The 24,994-nt window shown below is 37.2% G+C and overlaps 1 protein-coding gene across 8 annotated transcripts in view; it reads left to right on the top strand.

The window, feature by feature from the left end:
• Mctp2 (multiple C2 and transmembrane domain containing 2) overlaps window positions 1-24,994 on the top strand; it is a 251,357-nt gene that overhangs the window by 53,478 nt on the left and 172,885 nt on the right. For all 8 annotated transcript variants that reach the window (XM_087188343.1, XM_087188345.1, XM_004852710.4 and 5 more), the window contains one exon: window positions 21,057-21,592. In XM_087188343.1, coding sequence (XP_087044469.1) covers window positions 21,128-21,592 — 465 coding nt within the window. In that variant the 5' untranslated portion in view covers window positions 21,057-21,127. The remainder of the gene's footprint in view (window positions 1-21,056; window positions 21,593-24,994) is intronic.

The raw sequence follows: 24,994 nt of genomic DNA, 5'->3' as shown, positions 1-24,994 counted from the left end.
TGGGAGAAACTGAGATGTGCATCAGAAGACAAGTCTAAGAATCTTCTTTAAATATGTAGTAGTAAAAGAGGGTAAAGCATCTTAAGTACCCATTTGAAGGAATAATAATAAATTATAGATCTTCCCACAATGAAATACTATGGTTTTTTAAAATACCTTTAATAAAGCTATATTTATCATTGTAAATAATATTTGTGTTGGAAATGTTAATTGGAAAGCATGTAGTAATAAACCATTTATATAAGATTTATAAATAATAACAATCATCAAAAATAGTGATATGTCTATTTATGCTTCACTAATAGCTAATAAAAATACATGGATGTGATAAATATAATTTTAGGATAGTGATTTTTCTACTGGCAGGGTATAATGGAAAAGTCATTAGAGAGACGTACATAGGAAAATTGCATTTAAATTTTTATTTCTCAAAGTATACCAGTATCTTTGTATGTGTTATATAATTTTATACATAGATGTAATTTTTATACATAAGTGGGAAGGGAGATCTACAATACTTGATGTGGTTGGCTTTTTAAATTGACTTAATTTCTCTAGACACAAAATGGACTACAGGTGCTGATGACATTTGCATTTATGATCTCAGTGTTCAAACTCTTGGAGTGGCTATTAACAATCAGACAAATCCCAGGAACTATGAGCACCAGGTATTCACACTCCTCTGTCTTCCTTTTCCCACTTTTCTTGAGATAAATATAAATCTCTAAAGTGATATCATTAGTTAGGCCTTCCAATCCTGCCAGAATTCTTGCTGGAGATAATATGACAAAAGAAATATGATCAATAGCATTGCTTGCTGCTCCATCATTTGAGCTGGTGTTTACATCATGAAAACAACCCCTTGTGTAATTTACACTATAGAGGAACTTTAAGAAGCACAATTCAAGTCATTGTTCCTGAACAACTGGAGTATGCTCTTTACAGTTCTGCTGCTGTCATCCCAAGAATTTCTTTGTTTCCTTATGGTTCTTATTCAGATAGTGATGTGGTCCAGGTTCAGCCATACACTTTGTGGAAGGTGTTTCAAAGGTCTGTTGTTCTTTTTCCACTTGGGCAACTGCTTGCCGCCAGCTGGGGAGGATGTCTGGTTTTAAACCATAATAAATGAAAGTTCCATTAGGTGTCTTGGCTCGGAGCTATTTCTTGTGAAGACTTTGTTCTACTGTTAGTGGTTTGGGGAAGCAGAATGTTTATCTTTGTTCATTAAAGAAAAGCAGAACTTTATCGGGGAGGGTAGCATAGTACCTTTCTTTGCAAAGCATGGGTTACATTATTTCTGTGTGAGGATTTAAAAACATTAAATGTTTAATTGATACATAATAATTGTATGTATTTTTGAGATATAGAGCAACATGTCTGTACATATATTTAATGTGTAATGGTTACATCAGGGTGATGGGCATATCTGTTACCTCGGACATTTACATTTCTTTGTGTTGGGCACACTCAAAATCCATTCTGCTAGCTATTGTGAAATATTCAGTTAATTATTTTCTACCGTATTTATCCTACTGTGTCATATAACAGGTTACTTTTTCATTTGTGGTCATGTGAGGGCTTAGGACAATAGCCTGTTTATTTCTGTCTACAGAATGTGAAACAAATATGTTTGAATTTTAAAAAAATTATCCTTTGATATAACCAAAACTAATATCTTTTAATATTTGGATAATTGGATTTGTATCACTAGCCCTTCCTTAAAACCTAATTCTTCCTTGGATTTTTTTTTTTCCTGTTTTCCTTTATTCCAAATTTTACATGTTGTACTGGAGGAGTGAAGTTTCCAGACATAACTGAGACAGGGCTCCAACAAATGTTTTGTACCCACTATCTAAAAACACTTTTATTTCTTTTTTGACACAAGTTTTTGTGTTTATCCGTAATTTGGTGGGAATAGTTCTTACAGTCTTAAGGTTATGGTCCGAATATCTTTGCAAAACTTATTTAGAGCTTTTACAAATGGGAAGACCAAGAGTTGGAGGGAGCAGGAAGGGAGAAGAGGGGTAGGGAATAAAAGGAAAAAGAAGAATGAAGATGTATTGTGTACATGTATCAACTCGATAAATGCGATTGTTATGTACTGCAAACATGTACTAATAAAAAGCCTAAAAGAAGAGTTCAGTTTCAAAAAATAAATGAGAGAGTTTAGTTTCTAGGTAAGGTGGATAAAAATAAATATCAGCAGGTAGATTAAGGAAGGACACTAGAATTAAAATAACATCAACCTGGAGATGTACTTACTGTTTATTTCTTCCTAAAAACAACTCATTTCTATAATCACATCAGAGTAGTAGAAAGATGTAGAGATTTTAAAAAAGAATATAACAACAACAAAAACCAAAGCAAAATGCCCCTGGCTTAGAACTGCCACCTAGAACTACACCTGCTCTAATAGAATGGACACTCCCCTGACCCATTATTATGGTTCCCCCAGTTTGTCACTGCTACATACAGGCTTTTCCTGGCAGCACCTCCAACATAAGGCTGCTGGGGAGTTTGGTCATGAGAAAACTGGATCACTCCCCCAGAGTGAGTTCAATGCAGCTCAAAACCAAGAAGTGAGCAGTGGCTGTCAGAGTGAGATCCTCATTCAGCTCAAGGCAAAAAAAAAAAAAAAAAAAAACAAGGAAGTCTTACTGCTCTGAGAGAGGGAAGGAGCTCCCCTGTCTTTTGTGTCTCCTCTTTCTCAGTTTTGTCATGCTAAGGCTTCCTCACAGTCTTATGGATGAGATTGGTGGCAGCAGACACAGCTAGCAATGAGAAACTGCAAGCACCAAAATAATAGGTTAGGTCATTTCCAAGTGGTAGAGCTGCAGCTCTGAGAGATGGGGCTAAACCATTGCTTTATTTACTGTTTACATCTCTATTGTCCCACTATTATGTGATCATAGGTGTGGGTTGTTTATGATTACAGGGTTGGAAAAGCAGAGTTCCAGAGTGCTCAAATGTATTAGGGGAGAGCTGAGAGAGAAGGACTTGAGAAATGATCCCCAAATTGTTTGTGAATCCTTGGACTCACAAGTTACATATGCATGGATCTGGTCTTCTCTGGAATACCAACTTTGAGAATGGAGTTTGTGGCTAGAACTCCACTCAGACTGACTTCTAAATGCTGCGTGTCTAGGGCAGATCCCTAAACTGTCAGTGGAGCCAGAGCCCACAGAAGGTAGGGTAGAAGTCCCAGCCAGGCCAAAGCCAGTTGGAACAGCAGTATCAACATTCCCCATATATTTAAATAAGGAGCAGAATTTCATAAGAAAACATTAAAGATGTCCTGGAAACAATCCATGTTGGCATATGAAAAACTAAAAAAAAAATTATGATTCACGTGGGAAAAGGAAATTAGCAGATTAACAGAACTTTAAAGCAGCTATTATAAAAATGCTTTGAGTAATCTCAGATCCTCAGATAAACATCAAGATAGAAAATATACACAAAGAAGTAGGAGATGTAAAGCAGAATCAAATGGAAACTTCAGAAGTGAAAGATACAATAGCTTTCTCACTTCTCTACCCCTACCCCTTAAAAATACAACACATTTCCCTGTATTGATTCAATGTGAGAATGGAGAAGGCAGAGGAAAGTCAGTAAAGTTAAAGATAAAGCAAAAAATTTTTCCAGACAGAATAGAAGAGAGGAAGAGATTGAAAACCTATGGACAGAAACCTGGCAGCAATAACAGTATCATAATTATATCATGAGAGCTCTGGAAAAAAAGGAGAAAATGAGTGAGGCTGAAAACATATAAAGTATTCAAGGAAATAATGAATGAATACTCCAAGCTTGCCCAAATACAGAAATGTATAGATTTGTCTCATTTTGTCCCAAATGGGACAAACCTAAAGAAATATATACCCAGGCAGGTCGTAAAGGGCCGACGAGGAAGAAAGGTCTTAAAAACATTAGATAGCGATATATCTAGGAATAGGCTCAGATGCCTCAGATTCCGCCTCAGAAATCATGGAAGCTGGAGGAAATGGTGCATCATTGTGAAAGTGTTGAAAGAAAAGTGTAGAATCCATTCTTCAGTTAAAATATCCTTCAGTGATGAAAGGTAAAATAAAGACATTCTCAAGCAAGGAAAAATGAAGTGGATTTGGAGCAGCAGAACTATTATAAAATAGTTACGAAAGTTCCTTAGGCAGATGAGAAATGGTAACAGAAGGAAATTTGGAATATCAAGAATGGGAATGGCAAATGTAATAGAGTCTCCTTCTTCTGTTGAATTATGTTAGGTTGCTTTAGACTGAAATCAAGAGTTAAACATTTCCTTGATTATGTTTGGGGAAAGTACATTAATTTGAAATCTCAATCCTTCCTTTCTAGGCTGCTCATATTCCCTTCCCCCAAATTTCCACAAGTTTGAACACTGTTAGCGAGCACATCTCTTTACTTCCTCCTTTCCCCCCTGCAACATGTCATTCTTTCTCAGTGTTCAGATCCTTATGTCTCTAAATTCTTTTGAACCTGCACCACATTTCATGTTGAGAATAAACTTCACAAATATGCAGTAATTGACTATTTTCACAATGACAGATATTGTGCATACAAGGTGTTTAGTTCTCAACAGTCACCAAGCAAGGGAGGCATCTGTATGTTCCTCCTGTAGATGAAGAAGACTCTGTGATTATTCTTCCCTCTGTCACAGAACACATAAGGCAGGAAGCAGCATTTGCTGTAGCCTTTCAGCACCACATCCTGAGGATGGTGACACCCACACCATTTATCTCTGAGTTATCCCTGAACCCCAGAGTTCTGATGGGGCTGAGTTTTTCAATAGCTAACTGCTTCTGCTATTAATTAACTATTTTATAGACATGCTTGTTACTTCTTCTTTTTGCCACTCTACCTAGAGTATATTAACCTCAAGAACGTCCTCCCTTGCATGTTCTGTGGAGAATACTGCCTGCAGTCTAGTTAGTGTTTATTAAATGAGTACTAAAAATTGCTCCATTAGAAAACTAAAGTAAAAGCAATTGGAGGAAGACCTCATTTCTAGTCCATAGGAGTTGTAAAACTTAAAGAATAGGGGCCTCTGTTTTAATATTTCAGTACGAAAATAGAAGAAAGATGTTAATGCATATTAAAAACATTGAATTGACAATGTCAAAAAATACCATCTAAAATATTATTCACAGAGAAAAGCAATTCACATGTGTCGTGATTCTGACTGTTCAATGTAGGTGATTACAATGAGGAGAAATTCATAGTTTTAGAATATAGCTGAAAATGATGTAGGGATTTAAAAATAAATTTCTATACTTCAACTTGAAAGTGCATATTTTTCAAAACCAACATAAAAGACAATGATAAAGAGAATTAATAAATATATTGCATATGAGAAAAAGAGTTAAACATTGCCTAATGAGAATAATCAATGTATTTAAGTTTACTGTGTAAGATATTTTATTATGGAAAAAGAGAGCTGTGTGGTGATAAGGTGGGTAGCATAATCTCTGTCCACACCTCCAGAGCCCCACACTCTTAATCCCTGGATCCTGTAAATATGTTTGCATGACAGAAAAGACTTTCTACATAGGACTAAAACTATAGACCTCCAGATAGGGGAAAGAATCTTTATATTACTGGTGTCTGCAATGGAAAAAGCTGGATGTGGTGTCCCATGCCTGAAATCCCAGAAATATGGGAGGGTGAAGCAAGAGAGTTACAAATTCAAGCCCAGCTGGGGCAATTTAAAAGTTACTTAGTGAAAGACTGCCTCAAAATAAAAAAGAACTAAACATAAAGGATGGGATGTAGCTCAGTGTGAAGGTCATGACTTTATCCCCTAAAATCCTGGAAATAGTAAAAGAAAGAAGGCAGAGAAATAGTGAGTCAGAGAGATACCCCCCGAGGGCCCTTTATCACCTGTTTTGTGCTTTGAGGATTGAAGAGGGCCTATGAGAGAAGGATCATGTGCAGCTTCTAATGGCTGCTCTTTGCTTACAACTGCTCTTTGCTTATAACCAGTGAGAGAAAATGAGGAATTAGTCCTACCAGCCCAGACTTGAATGTCTGAGAACTACATTTGCCCTTAGAGCCTCCAGGAGGGCATGAGCCTTAGCAGCACGTTGATTGTAACATGATAAAACTTGTCTTGAACTCATGATATCCAGAATTAAAATATAATCTATTTTCTTTTTTATGCCACTAGGTTTCTAGCTATTTTTGAATGACATCAATGGAACACAAATGCAAAGGTTCCAGTTTCTGTTTCAGTTGAAGTGGTGAAATAGTTCCAAACATCAACTATATATTTTTCAACCCCTGGAGCAACCACTAAAAATGTCTACAAAGTATAATCAAAATTACAATTGACACTGGAACACAAAAAAGTGTCCAAATAACCACTAAGTATACAAAGAAGGGGGAGAGAAGAATGAAAAAGGAAACAAATAAAAAAAGTGTAGATCTAAATCCAAATATATCAATTATTATGTTAAATATAAATAAACTGTCCATGAAGTGCTACTCAGTCATAGAGAAGGATAAATTTGGGTCATTTGTAGGAAAACAGATGTACCTTGAAATCATAATGCTAAGCAAAATAAATCAGACACACACTGTTAAATATTGCATCTTTTCTCTTATAGGACAAACCCAAAGAATATATAAAGAACAAAAAGATGATAGGAAAGAGAATTAGACCTTTTGCAAATAGGAAAGGGGGGAGGGTCTAAGGATGGAGGGAGTAGCAGGGAAGGGGAAGTAAAAATATTAAGATGAGATATATATCTAGCAACTCCCCCAAATTAATGTATTTATTATCATAAACATGTACAAATAATTTTTTAAAAATGAATGTTTCCCTGTAGCCAAAGGCTTATAGTAACCCCAAAATTGTCTGGGAGAAGTACTACCACCATCTGTCTTGTAGAATTTTCAGAATAGCTTCACAAATGATTTCACTGTTGCTTTAGAGAAGCCCTGTGAACTAATAGCACTTACATAAGTGGTCATGCATCAACAATACTTCATAATCTGATTCTTAGAAGTAGTAAACTGTCAAGTAAAAATGATACAATGGTGCAATAAAAAAGCATTGTTAAATCTTTTTTTTAAAAAGGTAGAGATTATTAGGCTGGATTTTAAAAATGACCTATGTAATTTCTCTAAGAAATTTATCTCAAAAGTGATATAGGTGACTTAAAGGCAAAGGGATAGAAAAAAATGTCACACAAACACAAATCCAAATAAGATTAGATTGGCTGCATTAAAATCAGGAAAGGCAGACTTCAAGACAATGAAAACTATCAGGGATAAAAACAGGTTTTGCCGATTGATCAAATAATCAATACAGCAGGAAGGTATGACAGTTCTAAATCTGTGCAACCAATGACAACCAATGCTTCAGAGTGTAGAAGAAATTCAACTGTGTTCTGTCAGTAACAGAAGCAGCAGTTAGAAAATCAGTGAGGACACAGAAAAACAGAACTACCAGGGGCATAGATCTATGGGACATTTATCCAGCCTTCCATTAAAAGCAGCAGTATGCAGTCTTTTTAAGTGCCTGTGGAGTCTTTACCAAGATAGGCCACAGCCTGAGTCGTAAATCAAACCTTAACAAACTTACAGTAACTGAAGTCATATTTAGATTTCGATCACAGGGAAATTAAGCTAGAAATCAATGAAAATACATCTAGAAAGTTTCCAAATATTTCAGAATTAACAATATACTTTGGAATAAATCTGGTGGAAAGAGGAAGTTTCAAGAAACATTTTTTTAAAATATGGATGAAAGTGAAAATACAATATACTTCTATGTAATACACAGCTCAGAGGAGAAGTTTCAAGGTAAATTGGAAAATATTTTGAAGTGCTTTAAAATTAAAATACAAAATATCACAGATTTTGAAGTGCAGCTAATATGAAGTCTTAAACTTTTTAAATGAAAAAAAAATGTTTAAATAATCTAAGCCGAGATTTGGCAAACTTTTTTCCATATATGGCCAGATAAAATGTATTTAGGCTTTAAAGGCCATATGATATCAGGGTATTTTTCTTTTCTTTCTTTTTTTTTCTTTTTTCCAGTTCTTTCTTTTCCTTCCTCTCCACCCTTCCCCCAATGCTCCCCTTTTTCCCTTTCCCTACCACTCCTATCCCCTCCCCTTCCCATTACTGGAGTTGAAACCCAGGGCCTCGGGCATGCTAGGTAGGCAAGTGCTCTACCACTGTGCTGTACCATAGCCCTGCAGTAACCACTGCAGTACAAAGGCAACTATGACCAACACCTCAGTACAGCTGCATTCAATAAGTTCTTGTGTAGAAAAAATAGATGCCTGCCTGCATCTTGGCTGTGGTCTGAAGTTTCCAACTCCTTAATTGTAGCTACCAACTTTAAAAAAAAGTCAAAAAGTAAGAACAAATTACGCCTATGTGAAGCATAAAGGGATGAAATAATAAAGAGCAGAAATACATGATGTTGAAAATAGTGAAACAATGAAAATCAATAAAACCAAAAGCTTTTTCTTTGAGAAAAATCAACAAAATTAATAAACCACTAACATCATGAATAATGGTGGAAGATTTACTGCATTTTCTCCAAGATTAAGAAAGTGGCAAGGACGTTTTACTTTCACCTGTGTCTTTAGGTACTCCAATAAGGCAAGAAAGAGAAAAAGACACCAGACAGAAAGGGAGAAATAAAAATACTTCCATTCTGAGAAGACATGATTTTTAAAGTAAAGGATAGAAAGGAATCTGATAAAGACTTGCAAAACTAAGAAGTAGGTATAGCAAATTCAAAGGATACAAGATCAAAATACAAAATTCAGTTGTATCTGTACAAATTAATGTATAATTGGGAAATAAAAGTCAAAACTATACTGTAGTTATAATGAATAACAACTAGTTACAGGTCTAATAGTACCTGTCTAGGATGTGTATGCTAAAGCCACAAAATACTGATGGAGGAAACCAAAAGAGATAAAAATAAATGAAAAAAAAATTTGTTTGAGACTCTTGCTCTGTAATAGCCTAGAGTGGCCTCAAACTTGTGGCAATCCTCCTGCCTCAGCTTCCTGAGTGCTGGGATTACAGGCATGTACCCCCTCACTGTGGTTATCTTTTTCTTATACTGGAAGATTCAAAATACTAAACATTTCAGGAATTCATAAATTGATCTACAGATTCAATAAAATACCAAGAAAATCCCAGCAGTGTATTTTATATATATGGACAAACTTGTTCTAAAATTTACACGAAAGTACAAAGGAACTAAAATAGCTAAAAGAATTAGGAAAAGAAAGAATTTGGAGGAGCCATTAGCCCCTGAATTAAAGACTACCATGACACAGTAATCCAGACAAGATGGTACTGACAAGTGACTCATAGATCAGTGGAACAGGACACAGAATCAAAACATACACCCATACAAATAGGCCATTTGATTTTTAAGCAAAGTGTGAAGCAATTCAGTGGGAAACTGAGACCATGCGATTAGGATAAAATGGCATGCATCAGTGAAAAATGAACTTCTGTCTATACTTCATGCATTGCAATGAAATTCTCTCAAAACAGATCATAGATCTAAACTTAAAATGCAAAACTACAGTATATAAAATTGTTAGTAGAAAACATGGGGAAAAACCTGTATTAGTTGGAGATAACCAATGAGCTCTCAGAAATGACACCAAAATTACATTACATAAAAGAAAAAAATTGATCTGCTGAACTTCATCAAACTTTAAAAAGTAAACGTTTAAACTTTTGTTATGTAAATAACACCATGAAGAGCAAAAAAAGATATAAGCTACAAAATAAGGAGAAATATTTGAAAATTCTAAAATGTGAAATTGAAAAGAAGGAAAAAATGGATACAGGGCTTTAGTATATAAAGAGGGGAAGAGGGATTGAAAAGAAGTTAGGGGAATGGGGAAAAAAGAATCAAGATATACCATGTACAGGTATAAATTCCCTTTGATGAATATGATCATTATGTATAACTAAAATGTACCAATAAACTTAATTTTTTTCCTTCAAGTCTTTTATTGGTACATTTAAGGTATACAATGCGTTTATATTTATCATTGGGTGTTTGTACCTGTACATGATGTATCTTGGTTCTTATTTTTTTCCCAATCCCTGGGCGCCCTTCACCCCCTCCATCCTTCCCTATTTACATAAACTTCATTTGCATTTTTTTCTTTTCTCATAATTTATCCTTTCTCTTCTTTCCTTTCCCCTTCCCCTACCACTACCCCTACACCTTTAGACCTTTTCTTCCTATTTCAAATTATCAATTGTTTGTTTTAATCACATTAATCCTTATTTACACTTTCAGTTTCTCACACTAGAGAAACTATTCGGTATTTACACATGTGTGTCCTATTTATTTCACTTAAGAGTATGGCCTCAATGTGCATCCATTTAGCTATAAATGTCTCTAGTTTCTTATTCTTTATGGCTGAGTAGTACTCCATTTTATTAAAAAACCACATCTTCTTAATCCAGTTTCCAGTTGATGGGCACTTAGGCTGTTTCCAAGCTTTAGCTATTACAAACTGTGTCACTATAAACGTGGGTGCACATATATCTCTGTGGTATGATCTTTTTTAATTCTTTTGGGACGATACATAGCAGGGGAATAGCTGGGTTAAATGGGACCTCTAGCCCTAGTTCTTTGAGGTATCTCCATAGTAATTTCCACAGTGGTTTCACCAGTCTGCACACCCACCAACAATGGAGAAGGGTTCCTTTCTCCCCACACCTCTGCCAGCATTTGTTATTGGTTGATTTCTTGCTAGCAGCCATTCTTTCTGGGGCGAGGTGGAATCTCAGTGTTGTTTTCATCTTCATCTCTCAAGTGACCAGTGATGCTGAACATTTTTTCACATGTTTATTTGCTGCTTTTACTTCTTTCAGAAATGGCTGTTCATTTCAGATGCTCATTTTGGAATTGGGTCTTTAAATTTGGAGGGGTCTGATTTTTTTCAGTACTTTATATATTCTAGATAGAATTCCTTTGAGGTACAGATGCTAAAAAATTTTTCCACATTATGGGTTGTGTCTTAGCTCTGTTGATGGTTTCTTTTGCAGTGCAGAAGATTTTTGATAAGATGAGATCCCAGTTGTTGATTCTCTGTGCCAGCTCCCATGCTACTGAGGTTTTGTTCATAAGGTCTTTTCCTATGCCAATGTCTTCAAGAGTTCTACCTAACTTATCTTCCAGCAAGTTTAGTGTTTCTGTCTTAATATTTAGATCTTTAATCCACTTTGATCTTAGTTTAGTGCATGGTGATAGGTATGGGTCTAGATTTAATCCTTGTCAGGTTGAAATCCAGTTTTTCCAACACCATTTATTAAATAGGCTATCTTTCCTCCAATGAGGGTGGTTGGCTCCTTTGTCAAAGATGAAGTGGCTGAGCATGTCTGAAGTTGTTCCTGCATCTTCCAATCCATTCCACTGATCCTCGCGTGTGTTTCTTTGGGAGTATCATGCTGTTTCTATCACAGTAGCTTTGTAGTATAATTTCTAGTTGGGCATTGTGATACCCCCAGCCATGTCTCTGTTGCCTAGAATTGCTTTTGCTATTCTAGGTCTCTTCTGGTTCCAAATGAATTTTTGGAATTTTTTCGCTACTTCTGTGAAGTATATTGTTGGAATTTCAATTGGTATTGCATGAAATGTATATGGTAGTTTTGGAAGTATGGCCATTTTCACTATATTGGTTCTTCCTACCCAGGAACAAGGGATGTCTTTCCATTTTCTTATATCATCCTCTATCTCCTTTTTTCAGAGTGCTGTAGTTTTCAGTGTAGAGTTCTTTTACTTCCTTTGTGAGGTTGATTCCTAGATATTTCATTTTTTTTGATGCTATTGTAAAAGGAATTGTTTCCCTAATTTCTCTCTCAGTGAGTCTGCTATTTGTGTATAAGAAGGCTATTGTTTTTTGTGTGTTGACCTTATATCCAGCTACCCTACTGAATGTGTCAATTAAGTCTAGAAGTCTTTTGGCCCAATTTTTTGGGTCTTCTTTATAAAGTATCGTATCATCAGCAAATAATGACAGTTTAACTTCTTCCTTTCCTGTCTTTATTCCGTTCATGTCTTTCTCTTTTCTAATGCTGTGGCTAACGTTTCCAGAACTATATTGAACAGGAGTGGTGATAGTGGGCATCCATGTCTTGTTCCTGATTTTAGAGTGAAAGTTTTCAATTTTTGACCATTTAGTATGATGTTGGCTGTTGGTTTTTCATAGATAGCCTTAATTATGTTGAGATAAAGACCTTCTATTCCAATTTTCTGTAGCATTTTTATCACGAATGGATGTTGGATTTTGTCAAATGCCTTTTCTACATCTAATGAGATAATCATATGTTTTTTGTCCTTGACTCTGTTAATACAGTGTATTACATTTATTGATTTACGAATGTTGAACCATCCTTGCATCCCTGGGATAAATCTGACTTGGTCAGGGTATATGATCTGCTTGATGACCCTCTGTATTGTTTGCCAGTGTCTTGTTGAGGATTTGTGCATCTATGTTGATTAGGGAGATTGGCCTGTAGTTTTCTTTTTGGGTTGAGTCTTTCCCTGGTTTTGGAATCGGAGTAACCCTTGCATCCAGGAATGAATTTGGAAGCCTTGCTTTCCTTTCAATTTCCTTGATGAGTTTAAAGAGTAATGGTGATAGTTCTTCTTTAAATGTCTTGTAGAATTCAGCAGTGAAGCCATCAGGACCTGGGCTTCCCTTCGTTGGTAAATATTTTATTACATTTTCAATTTCACTCATTGTAATTGGGGTGTTTAGAATTTCCATATTTTCTTCATTTAACTTTGGCAATTCGTACGTAGCTAGGAATCTGTCCATTTCTTCTGTGTTTTCCATTTTTTTAAAGTACAGGTTCTTGAGGTATGTATTGATGATCTTCTGGATTTCTGCTGGGTCTGTTTTGACTTCATCTTTTTCGTTATTCATTGGATGGATTTGAGCCTTTTCTTTTTTGATAAGGTTGGCTAAAGGTGTATCGATTTTATTCATTCTTTCAAAAAATAAACTCATTCATTGATTTTTTTTGTATCATTCTCTTAGTCTCCATTGCATTGATTTCTGCTCTGATCTTTATAATTTCCTCTCTTGTATGAGCTTTGAGTTTGTTATGCTCTTCTTTTTCTAGGAGCTTGAGGTTCTGCATTAGGTTTTTATTTGAGTTTTCTCTGTTTTCCTAATATGGGCATTCACTGCTATGAATTTCCTGCATAGAACTGCTTTCATTGTGTCCTATAGATTCCTGTATGTTATACTGGGGTTATCATTTACTTGTAGAAACTAATTTCTTCTTTAATTTCCTCTGTGACCGATTAGTTTTTCAGAAGGGTGTTATTCAATTTCCATGTATTTATGCGAGTTTTGCAGTTTCTCATGTCATTGATCTCCAATTTTATTGCACTATGGTCCGATAATATACCGGGGGTAACGTCAATTCTTTTACATTTCCTGAGACATGTCTTATGACCTAGCATGTGGTCTATTTTGGAGAATGACTCAGGTGCAGCCGAAAAGGATGTGTATTCTGATTTTGTGGGGTGGAACACTCTGTAAACATCTATTAAGCCCATTTGTTCAAGAATTTCATTGTTAGATTTTGTCTAGGTGATCTGTCTATTTGTGATAGTGGGGTATTGATATCCCTCACTTCAATCATATTAGTGCTTATTTGGTTTTTCATGTCCATTAATATTTGTTTTGCATAGTTGGGGGCATTCATATTTGGTGCATATATATTCATGATTGTCATCTCTTCCTCTTGGATTGTTCCTTTCACAAGGATGTAGTGACCATCTTTGTCTCTCTTCATTAGTTTTGGTTTGAAATCTACTTTGTATGCAGATAAGATTGCTACCCCTGCTTTTATCTGGGTTCATGTGATTCCTTTTACTTTCAGTCTATGACTTTCTTTTTGAATTAGGTGTGTTTCTTGTATACAGACTATTGCTGGATTCTCCTTTTTCCATTTTGTCAGTCTATTTCTTTTGATTGGTGAATTGAGGCTAATAATATTAACAGTTATAATTGATAGATATTGACTCATCCTTGTCATGATGTTTTACTGTTGTTTCCTCTTTTGTTGGCTTCCTTTTGTTGGGTCTCATGAAGTTGTGACCTTCATTGTCTTTTTCTAGGATATTGCTTAGAATTGTTTGGAGTGCTGGTTTGGTGTTCCTGAAATTTCTCAGGTGTTCCTTGTCATGAAAATATCTAATTTCCCCATCGATTTTGAAAGATAATTTTGCAGGATACCACATTCTAGGTTGGAAGTTATTTTATTTTAGAGCTTGAAATACTTCATTCCAGGCTCTCCTTGACTTGAGGGTTTGTGTTGAGAAGTCTGCTGTGATTCTGATGGGCTTTCCTTTGTAGGTGATTTGTTTCTTTTCTCTAACTGCCTGTAGGATTTTGTTCTTCTGTTGAGTTTCTGGAATCTTGACTATTATATGTCTAGGTATAGATTTTTTTTTGATCATGGTTAGTTGGAGTTCCATATGCCTCCTTATCTGTATGTCTAATCCTTTACCTCTGTCTGGGAAGTTTTCTACTATTACTTCTGTGAACAGTTTTTTTAATTTCAATTTCACTTTCTCCTGCTTTTTCATGGACTCCTATCAGTCTTATGTTATTCTTCTTTGCATCATCTAGCAGCTGCTGGATTGATTTCTCATGGTCCCTTACTATTTTGAAGAGATCTGTGTTTTCATGGTCCTTCCCTGCAATCCTGTCTTCTATATCTGATATTCTATCTTCAGATTCCCTTAATCTGCTCTGCATGCTTTCAATGGAGCTTTTAATCTCCTGAATATCTGTTTGAATCTGTTTCATGGATTCCATTTCTTTCTTATGTTGGGCGATCATGGTTTCCCTCTCTTACGTTGGGCATTCATGGCTTATATTATGTTTCTGAGCTCATCAATTTTTTTTTAATCTGTTTCTGTTCTAGAGCCTCTAATCATGTCTTTCACTCTGCTTACCAATCTCTGTAGTTATCTGGGAGATTATTTCTGCTTTGAATTTTTCTAGAACCTCATTCATTTGTTTTGTTACTTCCTGTGCTATCAGTTCAGGGTGTCTAGGTGATTGATTATCAGACTTTTCCACCTCGTTTTCCCCAGAATTTGCATTTTGTGGGTGGAAGTCTGAGTTTGTGCCTTGCTTAAATGTCTTCTCATTTTTGTTTTTGGTACTGTCCTTGGTTTAGTTCCTGGGTTGTTATTTTGATGTTGTTTATTGTAAGTATCTTTGTTGATGTATTTAGAACCCTTATGGAATGATTGCTTCTCAGAGCTGTCCTCCAGATAGAGCTGGTCTTTAGGTTTTGAGTCTCTAATGGCTCTGAGCCTATCTCATTTTCGTTATACCAGGAAGGCCAACTGATTAGATCCATCACGACACCTTAGCCCAAGTGATACAATCAGCAACACAATAGCATCAAGTACCTCTTAGAAAATGACAATTTGTGGTAGTTATTAATCTATCACTTTTAACTGTGTGAATTAAATCAAAATCAAGGACCAACCCAACACATGTTTATAGTGAATAAACTCTTCAATATAGCAACTCTACCTTTTGGGATGGGGAGTTAGAAGGAGTTATGGAGGGAGGGATAGGTAGGTAGAAGGATAGGGGAAGGTTAGCAGTGAGGCCAGAGGACACAGGTGAGAGAAGGAAAGAGAAGAAAAGAAAAATAAAGAAGTAATATGAATTAGGGCCAGAACAGGTACACAAAAGGAGATGAAGAACAATGTGGGACAGCACGGTAGCAAGGGACAGAGAAAGAAAAGAGAAAATAAAGAAAAAAGAGAAAAATATAAATTTTAAAAGGGTAGAAAAAGAAGAAAAAATAATTAAAATAAGAGCAAAAAGAAAAAGTAATAGTAATTTTGAAAATAGCTAAAGATAAAAATGAAGGGCCTCCTTCAGGGTATGTTTCAGCTGTCACAGTAGACAACATGGGCAGCAGTGTGCAGTTATAAGTCAGTGAGTCTCAGCAAGCCAGTCACAGACTCTTGAGATTCAGGCAGATTTCTGGCTGTAAATCTCAAGTTGAGCTCCCTGTAGGTTTGAACTCGGCAAGGTTCAATTGCAGATCTCAGCTGCGTTTCTCCTGAAGGTAGTCCAGGTTCTGATGGGAGGTCATGATCCCTCCAACTTACCAAGTACGGTGGTCTGGTATTATCACAGAGATTCTCTTCACTTTTCTCATGGGCTTCAGTTTTCATCAGGGAGCCAGAAAGGGGCCCTCTCTCTGTTGTTCACTTCTGCAGCTCAGGACAATGGCCTTTATGTCCCCCTGTGCCTCTGTAGTGTGGAACCAAGTAGCTGCACAGCCGAGAGGCCAGAGGTGTGTGGAGGGGCTGTTGTTGCCCGTGCCAGTGCATGCCCGGGAGGGGTGGGGTCCTCACTGTCTCCTGGTCACAAGTGGGTGTGGCGAGCTGGTTGGAGGGGGCCCCAGTCAGCCCGGGACGCTCTGCCCACACTGGTACACTGGTGGCTGGTCAATAAACTTAATTTTTAAAAAAGAATGTTTAAAATTAAAAGTACTAACAGCTTCAAGAACTGAGATGTAGAACAAGAATTTTCATGATGGTAGAAAAGCAAAATGGTAAAATGCAAACTGCTACTCTGGAAAATAGTTTCATATAAAGTTAAACATTCACTTACTATGTGAACCAGCAATCACACTCCTAGATATTTATCACAAATAAGTTGTATGTCCATAATTAATCCTACACATGAATGTTTTTGACAGCTTTATTTGCAGGAGGTCAAAATTGGAAATGACCCAAATGTCCTTCCAGGGGAAATAGACCAATGCTGACATATCCACACCATGGAATATTCCTCCCATCAATGAAAAAGAATTGAAATACTGACATATGCAGCAGCTTGCCTGAACTCTCAAAGGTGTTATGCTCAGTGAAACAAGCCAGTTTCTAAAAGTTATTATGGCATGATTCCATGTAGAAGACATTCTCAAAAACACAAAACTGTAATCATAGAGAATAAATAGGGGCCTGAGAGTGTGTGATTCTAATGAAGAGTCCTGACTATGGTAGTGATAACACAATTTTCTGTGTGTGAAAATGACATAACTTTACACCAAAGAAAGAAATTCTATTTTTGACTTTCATAGAATGAGTTCAAGAAGAAAGAAAAAATGCTAATGCATCGATTTTCAAAGATGAAACTGTTAGCTCCAGAGTCCAATGTTCTTAGCTATATCTTTGCTTTCTTCCTGGAATTCCTCTTGAAAATGTTTTATATTCCAATATGTCCATTTCCACTAAGTGTACCTTTTCCTACTCACCACCCTCAAGAAAGGAGAGAAATTGTTTATCGGGTCAGGACAGTCTAACTGCATGGAAAAAGAATATTTTTTTCACACAAAATACATTGTTCAGAGATGCAACTTCATTTGTTCCAACTGTTTTTCCATGTGTGTCATGTATTTTAGTTTCTCTCACAGAGATTCCAAAGCTGCATTTTATGATATGTTCATTTCCCTGAGTTTCTCCTCAAAGTAGGGAGTTTTCTCTCAAAGTGGAGTGAAAATTTCTCTAGCCTTAGATTCTTAACTTTTCAATCACATAATATTCAGCAGGGAGGTTTGGTGGAAGGCAGATTATTGGCACTGTGGTTCTTTTCATTTGGAGCACAGGAAGAGGCAATTTAAAAGATAATCTCTCAGGCTGGGGGATTTAGCTCAGTGGTACCGCTGTCAGCACAAGGTCCTGAGTTCGATCCCTGGTACAAAAAAAAAAAAAAAGACAATCTGTCCATGAGTCTGCTTCAAGTGGTGCTAGGGGATCTTCCTGGAGAAATCTCATGGGGGCAGGACTTTGAGCTTGTGGGATTTCTGCCTGTTTGTCTACTTCTGTCTCTTATCTCTTACTTTCATACCTGTATTGAAATGCATAAAGTTCTACCTGACCCTTTTAAAACGCCAGGCAGTATTTCATTGTGTTCCATTATACGAGCCCATTTTAGGTGTTTTTGCACCCACTGAGGTCAAGATGCTGCTTCTCCTTGCCCATGTTTCCGTGAGTGCACTGTTTTTGTCATGCACGCACTGCTGCCTTTGTGCATGCAGACAGGTCAGGGCAGGGGTGCTTTCTGCAAACTTTAATCACAGGGTTTCTGTTCAGAAGCTATTGGCCATCGACTTCACTTTTTATATTTTTCAGAGTATTATTTGCATTATAACAGATCTTTCAGTTAATCAAAATTGTTCCTCCATTTTTCTCTTCCAAAAGTTTTTGGTTGAATAGAATAATATTTCTTTCATCAGAAAGCACATTGGCTGAAATTAGTGTGGGGTTTGCATAAACTCTTTTGCTGGGATATTTCATTTGCATTGTTTTATTTCTCATTTCTGTGAAAATTTCTCCAGGCTGTGACCTGTGTCTTGGATTTCTTGAAGTCCCTGTCACATTGTGAATGCTGTAGATAAACTTTTGGGGTTGACTTTTTTCCTCTCTCATAGGCTCTTCCTGTGTTTGGGCAGAATGCTCCTCCTTTAGCCTCTGTGATTTGCTAAGTGGCTATAAAATATTTCCAAGTTGGGACTGAAACAATTCCCTGGAGCCTATTTGCAAATCAAGCTATAAAACTGAATTGAATAATATATTTGTGTCTTGCTAATGTGAAATCCAAATCTTGTTTACAATAACATCTTTAAAAGCATCAAAAGTTCATAAAATATACTTAAGCATTTAAATCCAGAATAATCCAAGATGGAATAATTGAAATAATAATTTTAAAAAGAACTTTGAATTAAACATCTCCCCTGAGACAGCACTGTTCTATGAATTCACTTAGACCTCACCACAGGCCCTGAACGTACTTACTGTTGTTAAACTTGGCTGTGAAGGAGGAATGGTGAGATACAGGGCTCCCAAGTAACTTGACTAAGATATCAAAACTAGAAAGTAGGGCAATAGCAGTAATGACAAAAATCACCTTTCCTTGACCAAACATTGCAGTTCATCAGACACTGTGCTTCATCTTTATCGCGTTTTTTTTCCTGTAAATTAGACAATCTAATCCTTTGTGTGGGTGATAAAACTAGGGCATAGTTTGTGCCCTGCCTCTGGTCTAACATCTAAGCAAAAGGAAGCAAAGTTGAATTCCAACCCACAGTGCCTGGCTCAGAGCCTAAGTCTAAATCTGCATCATGCACTGAAGCTACCACATCTGTGCAGGAAGATTCGCGTGCCTATCCTGATCCTCATGATGCAAATGCTGTGGAGATTCAATGTCCTCACCTTCCACAGAGAAATTACATATGAACCTTGATTTGTGCATTTGCTGGGCTGTTCTTTCCAGTGAATAAACAGCCTGCCCTGAAATGAGGTACAAAACAGAGCCCTTGATTTGAGAAAATTTGCTTTGTCTGGGCTCTTGGCCTCTTTTTCCTCTGTCAAATGTCACAAAGTAAGTACGGGTCAGGTCATAATGCCCTGACCACAGTTTTTCATATTGGAAGGATTATTATGAGGCATTTGACACTAAGAATATAAGGGTTATTTCTCCAAATTTGGTTCTGATTTAATGTCTGACGGGATCATCCTGTTATATCTCAAATCGCTCTCCTTTAGCTGCATCACTTACCATACTCTGTAGTTACATATTTATTTGTGAATCCTTCTCATCACTCACACCAAATTGGACACTGTCTCCCACTCACAATCTCAGATTCACACTGGGAAGCTTGCTTTTCTAGGGGCTCCATTATAGAAGCTTTGACAGTTCTGGGTAAGGACAGAAATCTCGTTTTCACAAAGATTTTGCTTTCTAGTTGTTCTTATGTTAATATATTATGTTATATTGTTTAAAGATACTAGGTGAAACACAAGTTCATTTATGGGTGCGTTTGTCCTTTGCAACACACACTTGACTCTGAAAAGGAAAGTGACGTGTATAAAGCAGGGATTGGCAAAGTATAATCTGCTGCCTGGTTTTGTAAATAAAATTTTATTTGAACATAGCTTTCTCATTGCTCATGTCGTCGTTGATGTCATTGCATCAGCAGAGTTGAGTAATTGTGCCAGATATTATCTGATCCTCAGGATCTAAAATATTTAATAACTGATCTGGTACAGAAACCTCTGACTCCTAAGTTAAAGAAGTAGAACAGTACCCTCTTTCCCTTGGCCATGGTATAAAAAGCCACTGTTTTCACTTGTATTAAACAATCTTAGCTTTGTTTTCCCAGGAGAGAGAGTGAAATTGTCTCTCTATGAAGCTATTCTTTTGGGTTTCAATCATTCACTCGTTCATTGCTTTATAGCTTTTCTATAACTGATCTGATAAAAATCTGTAAAATTCCATTCTTTAAAGATTCATATCCCAGTATTAATGGAGTTATGAACTAAATGTTTGCATCTTGATCAAGATTTTTGTTTGTTTTGTTTATGTTTAGTATTGCGGATTGATTCCAGGTCTTTGCACTGAGGTACTTCCTCAGCCCTTTTAAAATTACTATTTTTAGTTTTTCTTTTTATTTTTTTGATACTGGGGGTGGAACTCGGGTCCTTGTGCTTGTGCAGCAGGCAGCAAAACTGCTGAGCTAAATTCCTGGCTAGGGTAGGGGAAGTGGGAGGGGAAGGGGAAAGGAAAGAAGGGAAAGGAAGAATTATGAGAAAAGAAAAAAATGGAAACAAAGTCTGTGTAAACACGGAAGGGTGGAGGGGGTGAAGGGTGCACAGGTAATGGGGAAAAAATAAGAACCAAGATTCATCATGTACAGGTACAAGCACCCAATGATAAATGTAAACATATTGTATACCTAAAATGTACCAATAAAAGAATTTAAGCAAAAATAAATAAATAAAACTACTTTTTATTTTGAAACAGGTCTCCCTAAGTTGCTAAGTTGCCTAGGCTGGGCTCAAACTTATGATTCTCATGCCTTTGCCTCCCAGAGTGCTGAAGTTACAGACAAAAATGTGAACTTTAAAAAACATTGTTTATTACTTCCTTGTGCCCTGACAGCACCATGAAGGTTCATGTTCTCTCTCTTTATGTTCTGTGTTTTAGGAGTCACTGCATTTGTTTTTCCATAGAGGTACTCACTTTTGAGGAGTGAATTCTTGGTTCTTCATGCGGCCATGGATCTGGATAAACCATCTGTCTGGGGGTCATTAAAACAGCGGACCAGGCCATTGTTAATCAACTTGAGCAAGAAGAAGGTGAAAAAGAACGCAAACAAACCCCTAGACTTAAGGGCAGGGCATCACCTGGACCGGGGCCTCAGTCTGTCGGTTCCTGACCTCCTGGAGGCTGAAGCCCTGGTTCCAGAAGGCCACCCTTACTCGGGACCCCATTCCTCCTATACCTCAGTGCCCAGCAGCCTGTCCACAGCAGGGATTGTCCCCAAGAGTAGCAGCAGCTCCTTGAAACAATCTGAAGAAGAACTGGATTGGAGCCAGGAAGAAACAAGAAATCTGCATGCAGTGGAGACAGATTCAGAAGAGATCTATGCCTCTCCCACTGAGGAGAGCTGGGTCTCCAGCCAAGGCCTCCTGGATCTCCACAGACCTCCCCTGGGAGGCGATGCCCCAGAAGAGCCAGAGGTGAGACCACGGCTTTCCACTTTCTCTTTTGTTATTTTTCTGAAGTGCTCTCAATGCCCTTGGAAAATTTGGCTAGGAGTTATGTTTGTGGTTAACTTGGATGCGGAGAGCATCATTTACAAGAATTTAAATTAATGTACTATTGATTTCCACCAGTGTTCCCATTAGTTTAAGGGTTGACCTCTATGTATGTAAAAACAATTACAAACAACTTTTCTAGAACACTTTAAGGTATTAAATGCCCTACTGGATAAAAATTTGTTTTTCTCTCCTGGCAAAGAAATTAAGAACATAACTTTTCTTTTAAGTTTTTATTTCAATCTGTTTGTTTTTCTGTAACTAATCCTTGCCCAAACTTACTTAGTGATAAACCATGCATACTAGTATTCCTAAGAAATATAGGAAGGTGTTTCTTCCTTTGACTGCCAGAAGGCTGAGCTCCTCTTATTTTATCCATGTGTATGCACACATATGTAAGTGCTTATGTGTGAGTAACTTCACTTGCATTATCTAAAAATAATTAGAGGTACACAAATTTTTGTTGATTCAGTAATTTTTTTAGTATATTCAGCCAAATATAATTATAATGGAAATCTAGTATTTCCAAGAGTTCATTTGCATAATGATTGTATTTGGATGTTGAATTTAAACAGCTTTTTAAAAAATTCCTTCATTAATAACACTGAAGTAGTTTCCAGTGTTGATGTACAGGGTTCATTTTTGTTTCTGTATTCCAGGTTAATGTTAAAATTGCATGTGAAATTGGTTATTCAAATGAAATTTTGGTTTTACTTTTAGAATGAAAGCCTATGAATTATACAACTTATTTGGGGAATGGACTTATGCAAATTTGGAGTATGTGGTGACCTTATTCTTGTGGACATGTTCTTCAGGACGCCATTACCCACTAAAGGATTTAAATATTTTCTCCTTGAACATTAACATTTATGAAATAATTTCATTACAATTTTATGGTATTTACTGCTATTTATAAAGTTGAAGCCTGTGTTTGTCTTAGTTACTTTTCTCACTGCTGAGACATAATACCCAACAATCACAAGTTAAAGGAGGAAAGGTTTATTTAATTCACAGTTTGCAGAGGTTTCAGTCTATACTCAGCCTGCTTCAAGACAGGGTGGCATGGCAGATGAGGATCACGGAGGAGAAACAATCCATGGCAGGGTAGGCATGAAGCAGCGAAGCAGCAGCAGCCTGCCTTCCATCTCTTTCATTTTATTCCTTCCAGGCTACACATCTATTGGTTTATGCCACTCACACCCAGGATGGGCCTCCACACAAACTTAATCCTAGTGTCACACACCCTAGACCCACACCACCTCTGAAAAGCCCCACCTATGAGCACATGAGTCTTTGGGGGGACATGTAGATACAAGCCATAACAGTGTTTTCACTGAACAAAATATATATTAGTTGTATCAAGAATTACCTCAGCAGGAGAGAGTAACATGTTGAATTATGTACTGAAATCAATCTTCATCATCATTTTACTTATCTATCCAGTAGAATCAAATGCATTTCTTGGCTTTAATACACTAACACTTCTAAATTTGAAGAATATTTTACACTTACTGCTATTAAATTTTTAGCACGAATTTGTTTCATGAGAAAAATATACATGTGTATATTTGAATGCTGCTATCAACCAGGTGTAAAGATTGCTATAAAATGTAGAGATTGATAAGAAAGTGGCACTCCCTCAGGCTAGTATCAATAGGAGCCAAGTTTGTATGTCTTTGAGCAGAGTACAAGAGGCAAATGAATATCAGGTCTGTGCCTGAAAACTCTCTAAACCTGGTTTCTTGACAGTGCAGTTAAGTGGAGAGGTGCAGGTGTGGGGGCTGAAGGCACGTTATATCTGAGGCAAGATCCAAGCTGACATAGGAGATACTGTGGTGCATGTACCAGGTGAGGAAATACGGTCAACACAAACCTAAAATGGTAAAGCTGGAGATGATGAGAATTCTGCTGTCTGTGGAACAGAGGCTTAGGGAGCTTTCTGAAAGAGTGGGCTGTGCTGAGCAGCTACCATAGTCACTGACGATGGAGGGGTAGTTGGTTGTGGTGGCCATTTTGTCTTCTAGAAAGAAGCTCAGAAGCTTCTAGAGTCCAGAATAAGCAGAGTCCTTCAACAACAGGATATTCTAGATCATTCAGTATTTTCTTTTTACTCACCCATTGTATTCATTGTATTTTAACCATTGTATTTTAACCAGTTCTTGGGAAAATATCCTTTACTTCTCTTTTCCTGTCAAGAAATATAAGATCAGCATTTAAGGCTGACTCTTTTCCCATGGTTGAAGTTCTCAACACTTGAGTGCTATTTCTCAGTCTGGTGGCCTGTGTGCAAAGGATCAAGGGGCTGGAGTACATCTCATCCCATTCTAAAGAGCTGGCAGTCAGGTGGGGAGTTCTGCCCACCCTGCGCCCTCCCCCACCCCCACAATCTTGCCTGTATTGGGAGAGTCTGTCCAGCTCCCTGAGAGATCAGTTTTTATCGCATGGCACACAGGAAATCCCTTTCTTCTCACCTCCACTAGGCTAGATTGATTTGGGGGGTAGGTTTGGCAAATTCTCTTTCTTTTCCAAGGGTCTAGGTCCCTTGGCTGAGCCTGGCAGGTAGCCTGTGGTCAACCCATATTCTTTCAATATAAAAATCCGTGCAAGCGATGTGTATTCTCAGGTCAATAGAGTGTGTGTGTGTGTGTGTGTGTGTGTGTGTACATGTTTATATGTATGTTGGGTGCTGGAATCAAATTTAGGGCTTCACATATGCTAGGGAAGTACTCTACAACTGAGCTACATCCCCAGGCCTTTTGTTAGTGTTTTTACTATGAATTCTTTTCAGTTTATGATTTAACTAAATAAATTTAAAAATTGGACCCTAAATGAAATCTCTTTTAAAATGATAATGGAAGCTGTAGAGAAGTTTAGGCAAGTGTAGATTTTCCAGCTACTATTTTAAATCTGAATTAATGTTTGCTGCTTTAAGTGAAGAGAGAAGTCTTTTTGAATTCATGTCATCTGAGAGCCCTGGAGTTGGTTTATCTGCACTTGTGATCTGGTGCATCTGTTTCTTCCTTAAGAAAAAATAGCCCACAGCTTTCTGTGACTTTTCATGGAAGGGGGACAAGATGAGAAGGGAAGAAGGGGCTGGTGTGTGACCACCTGGTGTTCAAGGACAAGTGGAGGTTTGGTAGGTTTTCTTAGTGTGGCTTACTTTGTTTGTAGCTTTCCAGAGATGGTGAGGTGGGGAACATCAGTGGTCTGAAGGATGCCCTTGATTTGGGTGGTGAACTTGTCTCACCTCATTTGTGTCAGGTGGAGCCTGTGGCAGTGGAGACAGACCCTGAATATCAGTTATGTCTGAATTCCATAACCTCT

Source organism: Heterocephalus glaber, unplaced genomic scaffold (assembly GCF_053883595.1).
Source record: "Heterocephalus glaber isolate CG9 unplaced genomic scaffold, H.glaber_assembly_v1.0 deba00001531, whole genome shotgun sequence".
Classification (NCBI taxonomy): Eukaryota; Metazoa; Chordata; class Mammalia; order Rodentia; family Bathyergidae; genus Heterocephalus; species Heterocephalus glaber.
The sequence above is the reverse complement of the archived record's forward strand: the minus strand, read 5'-3'. Positions and strand labels throughout refer to the sequence as shown.